Source organism: Melozone crissalis, unplaced genomic scaffold, assembly GCF_028551555.1.
Source record: "Melozone crissalis strain CALT ecotype California unplaced genomic scaffold, PUWL_Pcris_2 ptg000008l_1, whole genome shotgun sequence".
Lineage (NCBI taxonomy): Eukaryota > Metazoa > Chordata > Aves > Passeriformes > Passerellidae > Melozone > Melozone crissalis.
Window position 1 is genome coordinate 10067564 of NW_026535786.1, and position 20310 is coordinate 10087873.

The following is a 20310-nucleotide window of genomic DNA, read 5'->3' on the forward strand; positions in this document are numbered from 1 at the left end:
TTAGTGAAGGAAGCTCCATGGCAGTGCTGTACCTGTAGTACATTTGTATTGGAGAACGTCATAAACGTCAAGGTGAGTTGTGTGTGACCCCATTATCACATGTAAGGTGGAAGTTATGTTTTAGCCAGCATTCCATCAGCACTTTGCCTTGGCCAACTTGCAGAAGCTCTAAGAGTTTCTCAGAATATTCTCCCTCCACCCGTCTTTGTCGCTCAGGGTCTTCCTGAGTTTTCAGCACTTACCGTGAACTTCTTTTCTCTTGTTTGGGATTATTTCAAGCTGTATTGTGTAGTGTAAGAACAGTTAGCTGATAGACAGGTACAATTATTAGTGCCCACTGCTTGGTACATACACTTCTGAGCTCATCCCAAAGCTGACATTTAGATTACAGAATCACAGGACAGGTCAGATTGGAAGGGAGAACAGTGGGTCATCTGGTGCAACTTCTGTGCTCAGTCAGGGTCATCCTAGAGCACAGTGCACAGGATTGCATCCAGACAGTTCTTGAATAACTCCAGCAGGGAAACTCTACAACCTCTCTGGGCAGCCTGTTCTAGTGCATGGTCATCCATACAAAGAAGTTCTTTCTCATAATCAGGTGGAACTTCCTGTGCATCTGTTCCTGCCTATTGCCTTGTGTCCCGGTGCTTGGCACCACTGAGGAGAACCTGGATCTGTCTTCTTGGCAGCCTCCCTTTGGATACTTACAAATATGGATGAGATCCCCTCTCAGCCCTCTCTTCTCGAGGCTGAGCAGGCCTCAGCCTTTCCTCCTAAGAGAGATGCTCCAGTCCCTTAATAATTTTCATAGCCCTCCACTGTACCTGCTCCAGGAGCTCCGTATCTCTCGTGCGCTGGGGAGCCCAGAACTGGACACAGCACTCCCGACGTGGCCTTACCGGGTCTGAGTGGAGGGGCAGGATCACCTCCCTCGCCCTGCTGGCCGTGCTGTCCCTAAGGCAGCCCAGGATACCATTGGCCTCTTTAGCAGCAGGGGCACTGCTGGCTCATGGACAGCTTGTTGTCCACCAGCACCCCTGGGTTCTTCTCTGGAAGGAGCAGAGCTGCTTTCCAGCAGGTCAGCCCCCAGCCTGGGCTGCTCTGTGAGTTTATTCTTTCCCAGGTGCAGCACCCTGCATCTGCCCTTGCTGAATTTCAAAAGTTCCTCTCTGCCCATCTCTCCAAGGCCCTTCTGAAGGGCTGCACAGCCCTCTGCAGTATTGGCCACTCTTCTCAGCTTGGTGTGAACTTGCTGCAGAGTAATCTGTCCCTTCATCCAAGTCATTGATGGATGAGTTAAACAATACTGGACTCAGTATAGAACCTTGGGGGACACTGCTAGTGACAGGCCTCCAACTAGACCCTGTCTTGCTGATGATGACTCTTTGGGATCTGCTTTCCACCCCCCTGTCTGGTCATCCAGTCCACACTTCCTGAGTTTGTCTATGAGAATGTTGTGAGAGACTGTGTCAAAATCCCCGCTAAAGTCACAGTTCACAATATCCACTCCTTTCCCCTTGTCCATCCACTTAGTTGTTTCATTGTAGAAGCCAATTGGGTTGGTCAAGCATGGTTTAATGAGTCTATGCTGACTATTCCTGATCACAATGGCAGGAAGAATTCCTTTGTGTGGGGTGAAACAGAGGACAGGAGCTACTGAACTGTCAAGACCAGGCAGATGATGGGAAGATGATGAATAGATAACCTGATGAAGAATGCTGTGGCTGTGTGCTCACTACTGCCTCAAAGCCAGTTCTTCTTTATGAGAGCCCATTTTAATACCTAGTTCTCTCTCTGGACCATACAATGCTTCTTGGTACAGCTGTGTTCCTCCCCGTTCATGACAACTGGGAGTTGAGGGAAGTATTCAGGACTTTGTGTTATCTGCCATTGTTGGAACAAGTGTCCTCTGCTATCCTCCCAGGACAATCTCTGTTGTGCTCCTCTGGGAGGAAAAGCAGGAGCACGGGTGGTGAGAGAGCTGACTTGCATTCCAGGAGCATGTCCCGATGCAGGCAGTGTGCTCTGGGAATGCCGTGTGCACTGCAGGGCCCATCCCACGGTGGGGGAACTGCCAGGCTGCCGGTGGGGGCTGCAGGGCTGTGGAGCACCCTCCCAGTGTGTGCAGGCTCTTCATTACTCCCTACTTGAGCGCTGATGATGGGGCAGAGCAGTGCAGCAGTGTTTGATGTTTCTTGAGTTCAGTAAAATGTTTAAGCCATTGAGAAATAATAAAACTTGTAAAAGGTGTGTATATTTTTTTACATCCTCCAGCCTTGCAGTAAGAGCATAGTGTTCCAGTTGTGGAATAGCAAGGTCTGTGGCAGTTCATTACACTGAGCTGATCTTTCTACTCTATTTCATTACCCTTTCTCCTCTTCCATTTTTTCTCCAAATCAATGAACTTTCCTTTGCTTCAACTCATCTATAAAAACTCGACTAACATTTTAGTGTTTTAGCATTAGGTATTTCTTAGTAGCTTCTAGCTTTTGTCAGTCTCTCATCCCTTCCCCAAGAGCTAAACAAAGCTCTTAAAGCTCAAGCAGCAGAGAATTTCTCAGAACTACTGTAGCAATTCTGACCATATTGATGTCTGGTGGTCTGGGGAAAACAGTTTTCCTAAGTGAGAGAAGGCCTATTTTTCAAGATTCCTGTGTTTCAGCAGCTCTGTTTTAGTATTCAGTTTCTTTCCATTATGATCATTTAGGTATTTTAGTACTTTGGAGAAAAATGCTGCTTATACCCTTGAACTCACAAGCTTGGTTGATATTTGAAGAATGGAGATATTTGTGAAATAAACAGGGCAGGAGACTTTTTCTCCTTTTAATGCCTTTATTAAAAGTGATCACCTCAGGACTGGGCAGTTCAACGGGGCTGCAGCTTCCCGTCGTCTCTCCCAGGGCGACTCAGGGGAGGAGGAGGAGGATATGCGCAGCTTTGTCCACCAGGGGCAGAGCTGGGGGTCCGGTCCTCGTGGGAGCCTTTAGGGCGTCGTGATCCCTTCTGATGTTGGTTTTCGCCGCTTCGCCCCGTCCGCTCCCGGTTTCGGGACAGGAAATGACAGGAATCTGTCATTTCTATGACAGGTTTTCTATTCATCATCTTCCCATCATCTGCCCGTTCTTGAGAGTTCAGTAGCTCCTGTCCTCTGCTTCACCCCACACAAAGGAATTCTTCCTGCCATTGTGACTCCTGTGCTCAGGGTGAGAGGGACTACGAAGGTGTTCAGCATCTCTGCAGGCTCAGCACTCCGTTCCTGACGTCCAGACATCACTCCAATCTCTCAACTCTTAGTTGGCTCCTTGTTTGGGGGTCTTTTTTAACAAGCTAGAAGCAGTAGCTTCTCATGGCATGCTGGTCCTGGAGTTATCTTGCATATCTACCCCCCCCCCCCCCCTCCAAGTCTCTTCTCCTCACTGTTCGGGAGGTACCCTACCCTTCACTGTCCCAGAGAAAAGCCATTAACTCGCCCCAGCCAGGCTTTTACTGATAGAAAACCAACTATTAACGACAACGACCCGTAATTAGCATAACACACAAGCAGCACCCCGGCAGCAACAGTGGTAACCTTTTTCTCACAAAAAAATTAGCAGAATTTTGTTCATAACATTTGATATCAAGATATTTGAAGCAAATAGTACCTTACCTACCCTGATCTCTAAAATCCTCTTTTCCAGGAAAATGGGGCTTATCAGCATGAAGTTCTGCCTGGTTTTTTGGTTGTCTATGGTTATACCATTTTTCTATCCTAACAGTGGTCCTGAACCAGTAGTATGCTGAATAAAACTCCTTGTTTAGGTTTGTGTGTAAGTAAACCCTTATTTCCTAGTCTACTCGATGTCCCTCTGGTACTGCCCTGGCTATTTTCCAACTCATCTACAGCTATCTAGGAGCACCAGTGCCAGGGCACATTTATTGCCTTTTAGTATTAATGGCTACCAGGATTATAAAGATTTCCTCCTGAGAACAAACTGCAATGGTTCACAAAAGCTGTATTAATTAGTGAATGATAAAGCGTGGAAATTTTAGTTTGATCCCAGAGCCTTCAGTGTGGTGTTCTTGTAATTATCAACAATATATTGCCCTAAAGCCTCCAAGGTGGAGAGGTGTGTGATGGGTGCAACAACAGCAAAAAGGAACACTTAACCCCCCTCCCAGTATTGCCTGGAGGTGATAGTTAAGAGGGAACCAGTTTAAGCTGCCATAAAGTGGCCATGTGAATGCCCTGCTTTACAAAAGACACTTCCATTAAGTGGCAAAATCATCCCTTAAAGTGTATATTTAAGCTTATACAAAATCTGTACCAGACAGCGTTAGCTGACCTCCTAATAACATGTTAACACTCTGTATAAAGGTTAAGAAAGTTTAGCAGCAGGTAAGAAAAATTGATATGGCAACAAGGGAGCTTTTGGAAGACCTGACCTTAATAAAGGGAGACCAGAAGGAGTAGTCATAAGTCAAGGAATAAAAACACTATGTCCTAGATGATGAAGCGTGTTCACAAAGCTAGTCAATGTCTCTGAATGCAGGTTGGACAAATGGGAGCAGGATGGTGAGGATAAGTCTAAGGACTAAGGGTTGGTTTGTCTGCTGAGTAGAAATTGTTTGAAAGGTGGAAATCTAACCCTGCTGAAGTCCAGGAGAACGTATTCATAGCTAGCAGTAGATAGAAGGAAGTTAAAAAGTCCAAGAGGAATTTGCAGAACATGTGGACAGAAAAATGTCTTATGTAAAAAGAAGAAAAATCTAGGAGACATGGATGGCTAAAATCATCAGCCACATTGCAATGATTAAAATAAGTATGTTACTGAGAACTTAAATAACCTCTTTGTATAAGGTGTCATTATTAGAGTAATTTGTGATATCTTGATTCTATTGCCTTTCTTGCAATAATGATGAAGTATGGTAAAACTGACATATTAGGAAATTATGTAGAACACGGTTAATAATGTGGAAGCATGCTGAGTTGCCTGGATTAGGCATTAGCTTGGCTTTCTGAAAAGGTACAGCTGCTAAAAAAAAATATAGGTGTGTCTTTGGGTAAAGAAATGGAAACCAGAGTGGCTAGCATGTTTTAAACGCTTCAGCAAAGAGTTAGGAAATCAAAAGCAAGGAGCTTTTACATCTAGTTTTCATAAACTTCATGAAATTGTAATTTCATGGTTCTAATAATTCTCCAGAGAGAAATATTCTGCTGTTTTCTTTTGAAAGCATGGGTAGTTTCTCTGAAGCAAAGATAGATGGCTCCTGTTTGACATGTGCTTACATATGGATGCAGTCTTTTTAAAGAGGTCACTGATTAAGGTGGTTGACTTGGCGTTCCAGAGCAACCTTATGTGGCATGACCCACATAGTAACTCTCACACCCAGCCCTTTCTTTGACATTATTCTTTGTGGCAGGAGGAATCAGGTGAGGCATGGAGAATGTTTTTAGCCTTTGCAGTCTACAGCCCAGCATGTTAATGCAAACTGATGTTACCACTGGTCTGTGTTCTTGCTGTGGAGGGGCTTTGCTTTCTGTCCAGCCCTGACAACCCTACCTGGCAGGAGGCTGGCAGAACATGTGGGGGTGCATCACTCCAGCAGAGGCAACCACTGAATGTGAGTCAGTGTCCAGAGGGAAAGCACCATCAGAAACCCTAAACTGATTAAATAACAGGAAGTTGGTGAGAAAAATAGATTATTTTTTATTGCTCTCTATATACACTACTATATACTGTAGTATAAATAAAGTAGAATTCCTAATTTATTTAAATTTTTTTTTTTATATTGTGGGCAATTAATCTCATTTGCCAAGAAACCAGAAGGACAGGAGTTGTTTTTAAAAAGATCAAGGTGTAAGATGGCTAATTCAACCTAAGGGGAAACACTGCTGTCAATAAAATAGTATTACCAATGAGCAACAAAACTGCAAATGAAGGAGAGTTGTAAGTATATATTATAAAGGAAAATGTTTATGACAAATACATCCTCAAAATATTTAAAATTAGCTGTTAGCTCAACAAAATACTCTAGGTAATACTGTGATAATTCAGGAAAGTGTGCATATTAACATGGCCATGGGGTTTTAAAATTAACAAAATAACAGATAGTATGATCCTCTGCCCACTCCTCATGCTACAACTTGGGGTATATATTATTTTGAGTATATGTATCTACCTCTTGTTTTGTTTGCTTGTTTGCCTCTATCTTGATTTTAGTGCTCAGCTCCACCTTAAAAGATAACACGGAACACAGAGGAAGGAGGACTGCATGGCAGCTTATACTATTGACATCAGAGGACATTTTTAAAAGTATTCAAAGCAAGACTCCTAGAGTTTTGCATTCCTTTTTTATTGTAAAACTAGAAAAACAGTGCATTGAATGAAACTCAAAAGTAATTGAGATTTAGATGCCTTTCATATGTTCTGTAATTGCAGCTGATTGATGCAAATTATTATTGAGGCCAGAGCCCAAAATATTTAGAAACTGATAAATGTTGAGTTGTAGTGAAAATATTTTAAAATAAAACTAAGAATACTAAGTTTCTTGCTTTTATGTTAAGCCAGGCTCTATGAAAAGGTGATTTAAAGCTAACCTAGGGGCAGGTAATTTTGTTACATGTGCTGTGAGTTTTCTTTACACACGTTCTGAAACAGCAGTGGATGGTCACTGTCACATGGAGTGATGTGCACCATGGCTCATAATTTTCTTTTCCAAGTGCCATGCTCAGCTGTTCCTACTGTTCAATGTGTTTGTCTTCCTTTCTGTCTGTTTTGTCTTATATGGGAAGGGAAGGATTTGATGGCAGAAATTTTATGCTTTCAGATACTGTTGTGTGTTTGGGTTACTTTGTGGCACTTTGCATCTCTGTGCAGCCCAAGCAGCCAGGTTCTTCCCAGATCCTGATAGCATCTAGCTGTGGTTGTGTAGGTTGGAGGGTTGTATCCTCAGACATGAGGACTGAGTGATGGCTGGCATTATGGAAATGGTAGCTACAACTCCAGTGTCCCTTCAGGCTGTTACCCTTGTCTTGCTTTCTAGCTCAGATTAAAAGTTGTGTAAGAGGTGGCTGATGGCAGCTGAGCCCGAGTTACTCAGAGGCAGCAGAGCTGCCAGTCTGGCAAAGGAGTCTGAGGCTTTGAGGCTGCCTGGACAAGAGATGGTGTCGACCCTGAAGGGAACAGTCTTGGCTCCCCTGGGAAGCTGCAACAGCCCCACAGTCACAACCGTTTCTTGCAATTAAAAGAATTATGTTATCAGGGCTAGATATTTTAATAGTGCTGACAGGTCAAAACATGAGTTTGCTCATAGAAATTCATACCTAAGAGTTGGGCGTTTCAAGGAATGAAGCTTCTGTGAGTCTTCACTTTGTGCATGATTTGGTTACCAGCTCTCCAGAGGACATAAGTGGTTTGCTTTAAGTAGTTTTCATTTTAGATCTAGGCCTAAGGAGGTTGGTGAAAATCACACTGTGTACTACTTTTGTACTACTAGGACTTTGTCAGACAACTCTTTTGGACAATTCTGCTTCTTAAATTTCTATTCTTACATACTTCCTGGGTTTCATTAGACATAATGAACAAAAAGTTGCTACTAATTCTGAAATTATTTAAAAGAACCCTCATTTTCTGTGCTAATTGGGTTAAAGTTGTAGAATTCTTTGTTTGGGATCATGAACTCATCTGTAGAATGACTTTCATCCAGCCATGTGACTGCTACCTTTCACAGAAACCTTTGTCAGCTGCTACAGATGTTCCTCTGTTATGATTGTTTTGTCCAAGTCTCTGAGATATGGTGCATCTCATTCTGGATATCTGATATTTTTATAAATTATTTTAAAATTTCACTTGCACTGCTGCTAGATTAATGAACTGATATCAGCTTAGAGCAGAACAGGCGTGCAGTTACTTATTTCCAGCTGACAGGGAAGCGTGTTCTGCATTGCAGAATGACTTGAGTTGGCTTCACCTTCAAAGTTTGCTAATCCTGATCCTTAAAAAAACCTCATGCTCACATAATGCTGCTGCCTGTCAAATACCAAATGCTTACTGAATAGTACTCAAATGTTTCTGCACCAGTTCCTCGCTGCCGGATGTTTTGAAAAGCATAAAATGTATGTCTTTGCACTGTATTTTTTTTCTTGTACTTCTTTAGGGTCCAGTAAATAAAAAATATTATGAAAGAAATTATGGTTTCTAAGACTAGGTTTTCAAAAAAAAGGTGTCTGCAATATTTGACAGCTACTGAGAAACTACAAAGAAATATTTAGCTGTTGCTATGGTTGAGTAAAATTGTTGAAAGATGAAAGATAAAATGGTGAATCCCTGAGTATAAATGAGTTTTATTTGAAATACAGGTTGGATCACCAGTGACTAGGGAAAAAACTACTATTTCTAAAATTAAATCTGGAAAACGACAGAAATGTCCTTGTAGTAGATCTTACATGATGAGTGGAAGAGGATAAATATTTGGGATTCTTTGGTGTTGTGGGAGTTCTGGAGGTTCTTTTTGTTGGTTGGGGTTTTTCATCTGAGGAGAAGATTGAGGAATTGTAACCTTGGTAATGAAACTTGCTTTAGAAAAGTGGGATTTATTCAACCTGAGTTTTTAAGTGGGATTTATTCAACCTGAGTTTTTAAATATTGCCATTTTATTCAAGTGAGAGATGTGGCAGAAAGTGATTTTGTGGTATAATCAACATCCTCCCTCTTTTAATGCTGTTAATATTCACACTTGAACAGTACCTGAGAAATATAGCAAAATTAACACCAGAGGAATGTTTCTAGTAACAAAACAAAGTAAGGGATTAAAATGCACTTACTTCTTTTCATATAGTGGCGTGGAAAAGGACTTTTATTCAACTTTAACAGAAAGTGTTAAAAGCAGCTTGTTATGTTCATTATATGAATAAAGCTAAATAAAGCTGACAGCTTCTTAACTACTGATGTATACAACTCTATGCTCTTGTGTACTAAACCCTTCACTTAGTTCACTGCACTGAAGATGCTTCTGGTTTAACATAGCAGGATATAAGCTTTCATCTGAAGTTAAATGCTGCCATGCTTAGACATTTGATTTTGTCTGCTGGAAGTGTTTGTGCACAGATAAAGTGTTGGAGCTAGAGTCAGATCTGCAGTGGTAACTCTCTGTTTAATGGGGGGCATAAGAGTTAGGGAAAGGTTTAAGAAGAAGATGTACCCACCCCCAGTACCTGATAACATTCCTGTATCTTTAAGACCTTCCCCAGCCAGGGGTGGTTTTCACTGGAAAAAGTTGCCAGACACTCTGTAAGTGTATTTAGCTGAGCTCAGATGTTTTACTTCAGGATGGGCTGACTCTTCCTGAAAGTGTGTTTCTCTCTGTGGGTTGTAAATGGATTATATGGAATTAGCTCAGGTGTCAGTATCTACATTTGTAGATTTCTGTCCAGATGCTTAGATGAATACTACTGCTATGTTGCTGCCCTTTCCTATTTTTTAAAGGCAAAATATCTACAAAATTCCAGAAGTTTAGTATAGGAATGAAAATTCAGACTCCTTTTCACAGGAGTTAGAGCATTTATTTTCTAGTTGCCTGCCTTCTGTCTGGGCCACCCTCCTAGGAGGGAGTTGTAATTTTGATCCAAGAGTGCATGAAGACACTGAATTAAATTTTACCACTTCAATGGCTGTGCAACTTTTGTGTTAGAGCAAAAGGTGAGCATGGTGAACATTGCCATCCCAACTTCTTTTGCTTACATCCTTTCTGCAAGTGTGAGCCTCCATAATTGTAGTGGCCAGCAAGTGCCTCAGTCCAGACTGACATCGGGATGTAAATCCTCCTTTTGCTACTGATATTCCCGAGGGGTTGTGCTTCCTAATACGTGCCTCTGTAGCATTTCTTACGGCAGAGTAGGACCAAGCCCTCTGATCAGCCTGCTTGTTCTTTTTGTTATGGCTCTTAACTCCACTTGTGCTTTCTGTAGGACACCTCTGTGCCTAGCACAAGTAGAATGGGCAAGTGTATTCTGCAACCTGCTCCAAAGGCTGGCTCCCAGTGCCTGAACTGGGCCTGTTGATGCCACCCACTGCAGCTCATCTCTACCCACTTCTTCCAGTGGTAAAAAACCCAAACTACTGAAATTTCTCTGAAGTGAATTTACCCCAGTGTATCCAGAAGCCATGGAGATGCATACTTGCAGTGAGGAGCTGTGAAGCACACTAGAATCTACTGCTAAAGTGTAATCTTTACAATTACCTTTGTCATACCTACACTTTATCTGAGAATTGTAATTGCATGGTTCAGGGCTAAGGAAGGAAATGAGGAGGATTTTCTGTTCACGGTTTAGAAGTCTTGGTTGTACTGGAGACTGAGATGCATCAGCCGGCAAGAGAATTCTGTAGTAATTTTAGTTTCTTGTTTGTATCAGCTACAATGAAGCCAGAATGGAAGATACCTGTGCTGTGGTGTCTTTGCTTTTATGGGGTGTGGTCCCAGCAGTTTCCGTCAGGGTTTGGATCTGCCCAAATGAAGGATCAGCAAGTCAAGTGCACTTGAATTTAGACAGTAGAAATGTATGGTGTTGTCTCTGCATGTGAGTTAACTGCCAACAATGGCTACCAGCAACAGTTTCAAATGTTTTCAGTACCTCTTTTTAAAGGCAATCTGCTTGTTTGCATATTGCTGCCACAGCTTGATTTGTCTTACTTGCTCCTCCTAAGTTTGTAGACTAGAGCCCATTTTTTATTCAATACATTTTTTGAGTCAGTGAACTGGGCTTTCATTTGCTGTCTTTCCTGGACTATTTTTGGTTTCTAAAATAGATTCTGTGCTATTTTTTCCTGCATTGTTTTCAAAGTAATTTTCTTTTTTTCTTCTACCTCCTATTGTTTTTCATTGCACGGTACAGCATGCTTTTCTTGCTAAGTTTTATGCTTTTTTCTAACATCAGTGCTGCTTTTGTTAACCTTTCTGCTGTTCCTTATAATATATTAGCTTAAAAAGTCCCCAACATCCCCAGGCACTTAATAGCCAGAGAATGAAATAGGAGGCCTGTGAAAGATTAAGCCATCTTGTCTGCTAAAGAGCTGCTGAAGAACAGCTCTCCAGCGATTTTGTTTACTTTCATATGGCCTTTAATTCCAGCTTCAGGAGTTATGTCGATGACAATGAGAGTGATTTTTTAAATCTCAGTTTCATATACAGAGAGAAGGTAACTGATGGAGTGTGAGCATTAGAAAGCAAAGCATAATCAGATAGAATTGCAGACAGGGGAGGATTGTAAAATAAAAGATATGGGAGGAAAGGGTGCTCAAGGTGGTGCTTTGGGTTTAGGAAAGAGTGTTTGGGAATCTGCTTCTCAGGAAAGGACCTGGTGGTGTTGGTTGACAGCCACTGAACATGAGCCAGCTGTGTGCCCAGGTGGCCAAGCAGGCCAGTGGCATCCTGGCCTGTATCAGCAGTAGTGTGGCCAGTGGGACCCCAGCAATGACTGTCCCCCTGTATTCGGCACTGCTGAGGCCATACTTCAAATTCTGTGTTTTGTTTTGGGCCCCTCAGTGCAAAAAAGACATTGAGATGCTGGAGTGTGTCCAGAAAAGGGCAACAAAGCTGGTGAGGGGTCTGGAGCACAAGTCTGGTGAGGAGCAGCTGAGGGAACTGGGATTTTTTATTCTGGAGGAAAAGAAGCTCGGGGGACCTTAACACTCCACAACCGCCTGAAAGGAGGTGGTAGCCAGATGGAGGTTGGTCTGTTCTCCCAAGTAACAAAGAATAGGGCAAGAATAAATGGTCTCAAGTTGTGCTGACAAGGTTTAGTTTGGATATTAGGTAAATTTCTTCCTGGAAAGGGTTGTCAAGCACTGGAAAAGGCTGCCCATGGACATATTTAAGATGCGTCGATGAGGCACCTGGGGACATGGTTTACTGCTGGGACTTAGCAGTGCTGGGTTGGACTGATACAGTGAGGTCAGGATGCAGCTCTGCTAGCAAGGTCTTTTATGCTGGTGATGCAACTTACTAAAAGAACTGGGGTAGAAAAGGCATTTTGGTCCCAGTTCAGAGCACTTTCCATGTTTGCAAGTGGCAGTGAAAGAGGTGGTGAGCTGGGTTCCTCGCATGGGGATGTGTGGGAGGGGGTTTACCAGCAGGATAAAAATCTTACCTTTGCTGGCTAATGTTAGAGTGACCCGTGCTCTGAATAGTCCAGGTAAGAAGAGAATCTTCTAATAGGTATTTGTAGAGACAAGAGAAATAAATGTTCTCAGATATTTGTGTGACAATGATCTAGCTGGTGAGCATCCAGATTTCAAAGTACTTTCCTAGGATAACAATGTCATTTAAATGTGAGCGTGGTTTGTTTGTTTGTAATGCCTGCCAACAATCTTTCTAGGAACAGGATATAAAACTGCTATTTGGTGACTTGTTCGTTCTGTTTTGATCTGTGGTTTAATTACAGCATGTTTAATTGCTCTTTTCATTCACTCAGGAGGCAGAGCAGTTTCATTTTTTCCCCTTTCCTGTGCGCCTTTTTTTTGGTTTTTTTTTTTGTTTTGTTTTGTTTTGTTTTTTTTTTTTTTGTAGGCATACAGTTTGGTAGGATAATACTCATCAAATGACTCAGAAAATAAGATATTTAGATTGTCCTTTCAAACAGGAACAACTGCTCTTTTTCTCATGAGGTCACATGATTCCAATTTATTATTTTTATGCCAAACTTGCTGTGAGAAGATGAGGCTCCTTTAGTGCCACAGGTTTTTTACCAGAGGTTTACTGAATTTTCTTGCCTAGGTTCAAACTAGGGAGTTTTATCTTCCCATGTATTTAACATGCCAAGTTCATACCAAGCCTGCCATTTTTCTCTCATCTATAAACTTCTGTGAATAACTAAAAAGGTCTCACATTTTCCTTATATTGAGTTAAAAAAAAAGTTAGATAGTTCTTAAGAATATTTATGTTACCATAAACCAAAGGGGAGATGTTGTTCCCTTTCTTTGACTCAGTGTTTGCTAGTTGTTGAAACAGATGAGGGACTTCTAGATTAGTTTCAACTAAAGAGAAGACAAGATGTTTGCTGCCTCAGACTGCTTGTGGGACTTCAGACTTTACACAGAAATTAAGGAGAATATTAAAGATGCTGGAAATGTGGCCACATGCCTACTGGGGACTCTTGTGCCTTTTGTAAGGGATGCAGCTGACTAGTTTTAAGCAAATTTATGCCTAAGGATCTGTCTGTAAAGGGAATTAACTGCATGGTTCGCGTGATGAGATAAGTGGTAAATTATCATAGAATGGTTTGGGTTGGAAGGGACCCTAAAGATCGTTCCAACCACCCTGCTGTGGGCCAGGACACCTTCCACTAGACCACACTCCTGCAGGCCCCATCCATCCTGGCCTTGAGCACTTGCAGGGCTGGGGCATCCCCTGCTTCTCTGTGCATCCTGTTCCACGGTGGCCACGTGCTGACTCGTTACTGATCTCTGAGGAGATGCTCCTGCCTTTGTTCCTCCAGGACAGCTCCCCCCGGCACTCACTGCAGAGCGATTTGAGCAGGGTGGAAACCTCTCCTATTTGCCATTAAGCTCCATGCAGGGTGCCAGTAGCTAATCCACATCGGCTGTGTGCAGGGTGCTGAGAGCTGCCTTCCCTTAGCAGGAGGGAGGTGGGAGGTCATTAATGATCTCATCAATCTCAGCTCTCCTCTGGCTCTGTGTGGTGTTATTTGACAGTGCAGTCATAGCGTGCAGAGGTAATTTTGGTCAAGGTAGAAGGATGAAAAAGGGTGTATGGTTAATGGAAATATTTGCCATGTATGTCTTATGAGTCATTTTATTTCCTACACTTGCCAAAACAAGTTAGCATGGAAAATGGTTTACTAGTGTAACTGGGAAGACCTGTTTGTGTTCGTGAAGCATGAAAACTGCCAATGACCTTTGCATCCCAGAGTTTTATTTTTTGTTCCCTCCACCCCAGGTCCCCCCAGCACTAAGAGTTCAGTGTTCTCTTCCTGGGTCCCAGAAGGAGGACAGTAGGCACAGGCTTTGGAAGCCACATCAGTACCAGGTGCTCTGTGTAGATCATGGTTCCAATCCTCCTCTCTGTGTCCAGCACTCCAGATCTGCTTTTATACCAAGGTTTTTTGTTTATCATAATTTTCAAAATAACAGATTCCCCCATCCTCCTCCTGGATTCAGGATTTGGTCATATTTTCTGTTTTCATCTGCTGTTTCAGGGTTTTTTAGGTGAGTTGTAAGCCTTTTTGTTTTGGCAGGGAAAATAAGTAGGGGTGAAATGGGGTTATGGTTACATCAGAAGTTGTCTTTAATCTGTGGTTATGTAGGTATTTGAAAGTTACAGCTTTTCTAGCAAGCTGATGGGGTTGTTTGTATGTTTGTATGTTTTTCTCTTCCATTTCAATTATTCTGATGTTCTGAATTTATTAGACATGTGGCTGATGTATAGGATGCTCCCTGAAATGCTGGAATAGACAGAATAGTGTTCAAAGGACACTTGTGTGAGGCCCAGATGGCAACCTCCCCTCCAGGGAAGTGTAGGGTTTGACAAATGGGCTGAACTCCACCAGAAGCTTTATAATGGTTTAGGTGACTCATTCTTCCTGGCTTATGACTTCTTCCTATGGAAAGTGTGTATTTTTGAATATCTAGCAGAATGCACCATGCTTTAATTATAGTCAATTCTTTGAAATATTTGTACAGCACTTTTGTAGAAGAAGAACTGCTATGCACAGTCTCCTGGTGTTTTCTCCACAGCTTAAGCATATTCTGAGAAGGTTTTAGAGAACTCCTGTATTACGTTCCAGAGAGACCAAAGTTTTATAAAAGTTTGAGAATCTAATTCATATTTAGAGGGTTTTTTTAATATGTTCCATCATGCTTTTTTGGCCAGAACCTCACACACAATGGCAATTATACAAGAAGGATGCTGTGTATTGTTCCTTCCCTTATGTGAAAGTTTTACAAATGCAGAACATTGTTACACAAGTTCCTGAAATGAGTGATGCAGGTCCCACATGAATGGAGATGAAATTTTGCAAAGGAGATATTAGTCTACTGTTATTATTTGCTGAAACCAGCTGGCAACACAACCCAAAATAATTATGCTCATTCTCTTTGGTGTTATGTTCTTTCTCTTACATATAGGATAGAACAATTTTGTAAAAATGATCCTTACTGACGTCTCAATTCAATGAACTCTTGTCAGGAATTCTCTCTATAGTCTGAACAAAAGTAAGTTAATTTGCAGTTATGCAGGTTCAATGCATTTCTGAGAGGACTGAAGTTTTAGTTGTGTTTACTAGTGCAGTTTTACTCCCTGCCAGCTAAGTGCTTTGGGAGAGATTTGCCACCACTCTTTGGCCTTCCAAGGCCATCTCCTTAGGTGGCATTTTTGGACAAGTCAGGTGTACATCCTGTATCATCTGCAGTTACTTTGGATTCAATACAGTTTGTTTCTCAGTCCTGTGGTTTTCTGCTCCTGTGGCTATTGAGGCATGTGCACTTCACACACTCCCTAGAGAGCAAACTAGCAAACATCCATTTTCTTCTCCAAACCTCCTGCCTACTTCATTGCACCAGGCGTGTACTGTGGGATTCCTCTCAGAGAAGGGAAGAGGCAAAAAGCCAGCCTAGAAATCCAGTCAGTAATATTGCATGATACATGAAAAGCATCTTGAAAGGGTAGTAAACAGAGAATGGATATGAAGTGTTCAGTGAAATTGTAAAAGTCATCACATCGATGCATCATGAAGATCCTAGAAATACAAGAGCTGAAATGCTCAAAATGAGACAAGTGACATTTCTGTAGATACTAACACAACTCACAGGAAGTGCTGATCCAAGAGTGTGCATATTACTCCAATTTTAAAAATTTTTCATGTTCTCCATTTTTTTCTCACACCAAAGCTCTAGCAGAGATTTTTGTGGTGACTGGGAATTTGATTATTTGAAACAAATCACCTGTGCTTCTTTAAACTAGGATTCCTATCAGTACATACCCATAGAAAGGTCTGATTAAAAACAAACAAAAAAGGATGCTGAACAAAAGCTTCGGTTCAGCAAGATTTTGAATACTCTGGCTCAGTTCCATGTCACACAAACACAAGCAGAGGTTTAATTGTATGACTTAAAATAGATAGAATTGCTCATGTGTATAAAGTGCTTTGTGCTTAATTTTGTTAGTGCCAGATGCTTGGCACATATTGGGGTTAAGACCTTTGATCTTGTTCCTTTTAAAATAGGTGTTAGTTCAAAATCATGAAAAGCATCAGTTTTGAGAAAAAGCAAGGAGAGGTACTAGGTGTCTTCAATATGTAATGGAAATATTATATGCAAATAAAATTAAAAAGAACAAGCCAGGACTTGTTGCTTATGAATTATCTATACTGAAAAGAAGTCTCTTTGAGGATATCAAGCTGGTATGTTTTATGTTTGTTTATTTAAGGAGTTTGTGTATGAAATTTCTTTATTTCTGAAACAACACAAGCATCTCCATCAAACTGATTTTTTAGCAACTCAGTACGTTCACCTGAAAGTTGAGGGATTTGATTGAAAGACAAAGAAAAGCTGGGTGAATTCAAGTTAGATATTGAAAAGATTAACACAGGTAATGTATAAATGAGTAAAAGAACAAACATCTCAGTGCTATCTACTTTAAAACACACACATTTGATGTCCCAGCTGTTTATCCTGTGTCAAATATAATGCTACTGGACCAGCAGAAAAATCATAATCATAAATTATGAGAATAAAGCTTTCAACATGTGTGCGCTTGAAATATTGAGTATAAAGCTTTCAACATGTGTGTGCTTGAAGTACTGAAAATGCTTTTAGAACATAAAATTGTATGCAAAGAGTAGAGAAATAAAAATACTTGAAAAGTTAATTTTTGAAGTTCTTCTCAGCAAATTACAGATAAGAAAGCTGATGTTACTGGACATGTAGAATTTCATTAATAATTATCAATTACATATTTCTTAGAAGCTATGCTACTCACTAACTTATAAAATCAGTGTTCTACAAATTTGCCACTTGGTGGTGCCAAACTGATTTATAAATCACAGATGTGAGCTGAGACAAGCTGTTGAAATTGTTTCTGAGGCATGTACACTATGAGATACATAAATTTGCTTGGAAAACTTTGATTTTGTGACAGCACTAGTGCAGCTGTACTTAGCAACATTTCTGGCAACCATCCCTCAAGCCCCATATCTGGGGTACCTCTCTGTCCCTCCAGTACAAGAGAGAGTAAGTTAAGTGTATAGCAGAGCTGCATCTATGAGAGTAGAGTTTCAGGAACATTTCTTCCATACCATGCACCTGGAGAAAAATAATTTGGATCCAGTGATATTCCAGGCATGGTGCATGGGGTTTCTGGCTTTGGTGTTTCTAAAGGCAGCTGCAGGTGTGCTGTCTACTCCAGGTAATAATAATAATAATAATAATATGCAGTATTATTTTTGTGGGTGTTTGACTGGAGTAGTTCCTGTACAGTTGTGGTTTTAACACTGCCAGAATTTCCACAGGTTTATCACTGAGCTTTATATCCTTGAATTGAAGAGTGATGATTATCCTAAATGTAAATCTAAACAAAAAGACTCATGATTAAATTAACCTTCCTCCATCTCTCAGTTGCAGGGCAACTCTTCAGCAGGCTTGAAGTTTCTGTTTTATTAAAATGTCTTAATTTGTCACAGTGTTTCAGTGTTATCATTGAAGTGTTTAGCATTGAAGAATATTTGCACCAGACTTAACAACTTCTTTTTTATTTTTCTCTCTCTCAATACTACAGTCCCAAAAGAATTGGTGGAGCTTCACTTGAAATTGATGAGAAAGATTGGGAAGTCTGTCACAGCAGACAGATGGGAAAAATACTTGATCAAGGTACAGTGTGCATGTTGTATTACTCTGCAATGCTGGAATTGTGATGAGCAGTTGTGTGAGCAAGCCCTCGTGTGAGCTACAGGAGCCTTGGGCTGTGCCAGCATCCGCACACATACATCAGATCCCAGCTTAACTTGCAGTCTGCCTAGGCTTGTGAGAAAGAGGTCTCTGAAAATAGGCACTATCTTCTGCATGTAAAAGAGTGCCCACCCTCATAATTGGCAGGAAAACACTTTCTTGAATATTAAGACCCTAAATAAAGAAGATTTAGTAGCTTGCAAATGGGTTAAATTGAGGAGAGATTTATACAGTAGCAGTTCATTGTATATCACTTGTCTGAATATGATTTAATTACTGTGATTTGGCTGAATTCATGCAGGAACCATACAGAGGTCTTGTAGTATGTGTTAATAATAAAAGAAAGTATTGCAGTGATTTATATCTGCATGATCAGAATGGCACAGCTAAGATGAAAATGTAATTATGCATCAATTAAAATAGAGCATCCCATTGTTTTGCATAATTCTGTCTTGGTATTTTAATTGCAGCTGTGTCTTTGTTGACACTTTACATACAAATAGTTTCCAGTTTAAATAATTTACACTGCTTTAAAAAATAAGAATATATGGATAGTCAAAATTAATAGGTTACCATTTCCCCTCTGGGTGTGTTCCATGTGTCTTTTAATCCAGAGAATTGTAATCTTGTTATTGTCTGTACAGCCGTGATCATCTCGCTTAGAAATACAGCATCTTGGTGATAGCAACCATACAATTAATGGCACTTGGCAAATCCTGTGCCATTGTGTCCCCCTTAAATGCTGTCTGTAAGCTCTACAGAGGTATGAATTTGTCTTGAGGTTTGTGTACCCTTCAAGATGATGATGTTTTTAGGGCTGGGAATGTGTTGAGGAATAATGTGCTGAAGGGCCTTTGTTAATTCTGACCTGTTAACCAACTGTAAAGCATTGATGGTAATCTTTAAAAATAGTAGTAATGATTTATGTAACTTGTGTGTACTTTGTGTGTATTACCAACTACTGTGGTTACTGAATTGTGTTAAATTCCTTAATAAATCCAAAAACCATTGCAGCAAACTGAGAAAACCCAACTCTGGCTCATGAACTTATTTACCCACTGGAGCCACTTACCAGTTGTGTGATAAGCAGAAAGCAGGGCGATAAATCAAGTTTGAGGGAGTAGTTTGGAAAATCTTCTTCAAAGCAGTTTGGAAATTCTTCAGGGAAGCAGTAAGGAAACCCTCCCTCACACCCCTGTTAAGACCAAGTAAGTGTTAATAAATTTTACTTCATTTAACAGTCTCCAGAGCTAACTTGAAGCTTATTCTGGCCAGTGGTTCAAAGGAACCTTGAAGAACAAAGGAATTTGAATATAACTAATTAGAAAGGTATGCTAATATTGTCCCCAGTTCAAAGTAGTATGATTAATTTAGAAAAGCAAGGAAGAGTATTGGGAAATGCCACAAAAGCCAGGAAAAACTGAAAAGGTGTGGAACAGCTGAGAGCATTTTTCCTTGATGCCTGTAGTATTGTTCCACATATTATTGATAATGTGTGGAGGCAAAGTCTCGAAGAGGCAAAGTTGACCTGGTTTTCTTTTGTTCAAAACTACTGATGTATTCCTTTGATAAAATAGGGCTTGATATATTCTAGATGTTCTTATTTAGGCAGAAACTTTAGTGGAGGGCATTCAGACTTACATGCTCTTAATATTTATGCATGCATGTATGTATTATTATATTTTGCTTATATGCCAACTAATTATGAAACTTGCCTCACTTGACTGTTGTGCATATAAAGAGTATCATAAAAATTGTCTCTGAGCTGTGACTGGTATTTTGATAGATGGTTATATTTTGGGATAGAAAGTGATCATAGTAGTTGAGGGTTCTTTCCTTTCCCTCTTCTGGCGGTGAACCACCCAAGTTGGATCCACCAGCATGTGCATTAGTTTTTTATGGAAGAAAATGGCTGTAGGTCTCTGTGAGTCTGACTTTCGTCCTCTGCACAAGGGATGTCTTGTGGTCGTGTCATGTGTGGCTGAGGTAAAGAAATGCCTGGTCCTAAGCATTCCAACAACCAAGAGGGAGTGTCCAGCTTAACTGATTTTGAGAAACATGTAGTGAGGTCACATTGCACTATCTCCTGACAAAGTGTTTTACTTAACTATTGTCAAAAATAACTTACATTTTTATACAGAGAAGATTTCTCTGCATTGCTCCATCTGAAACCTTCAACACTTCAACATAAAATCAGCACATTCTGAACACATTTCTGATTGTTAGAATTCAGGTGTTTGTAGTCCCACCCAAGGAGACTCCTCTGTCAAAGAGACTCCTCTTTCACATTCCTGTTTTCCTTGTTTAAAGGGAACATTTGTCATGGTAATAGTGTTGGATGCCATCATATCTGCTTTGGAATTATTTCAGAGAG

General features: G+C 40.8%; 1 protein-coding gene across 1 annotated transcript in view; it reads left to right on the top strand.

The window, feature by feature from the left end:
- RSF1 (remodeling and spacing factor 1) overlaps positions 1-20310 on the top strand; it is a 61179-nt gene that overhangs the window by 8252 nt on the left and 32617 nt on the right. The window contains exon 3 of the mRNA XM_054270133.1: positions 17767-17858. Coding sequence (XP_054126108.1) covers positions 17767-17858 — 92 coding nt within the window. The remainder of the gene's footprint in view (positions 1-17766; positions 17859-20310) is intronic.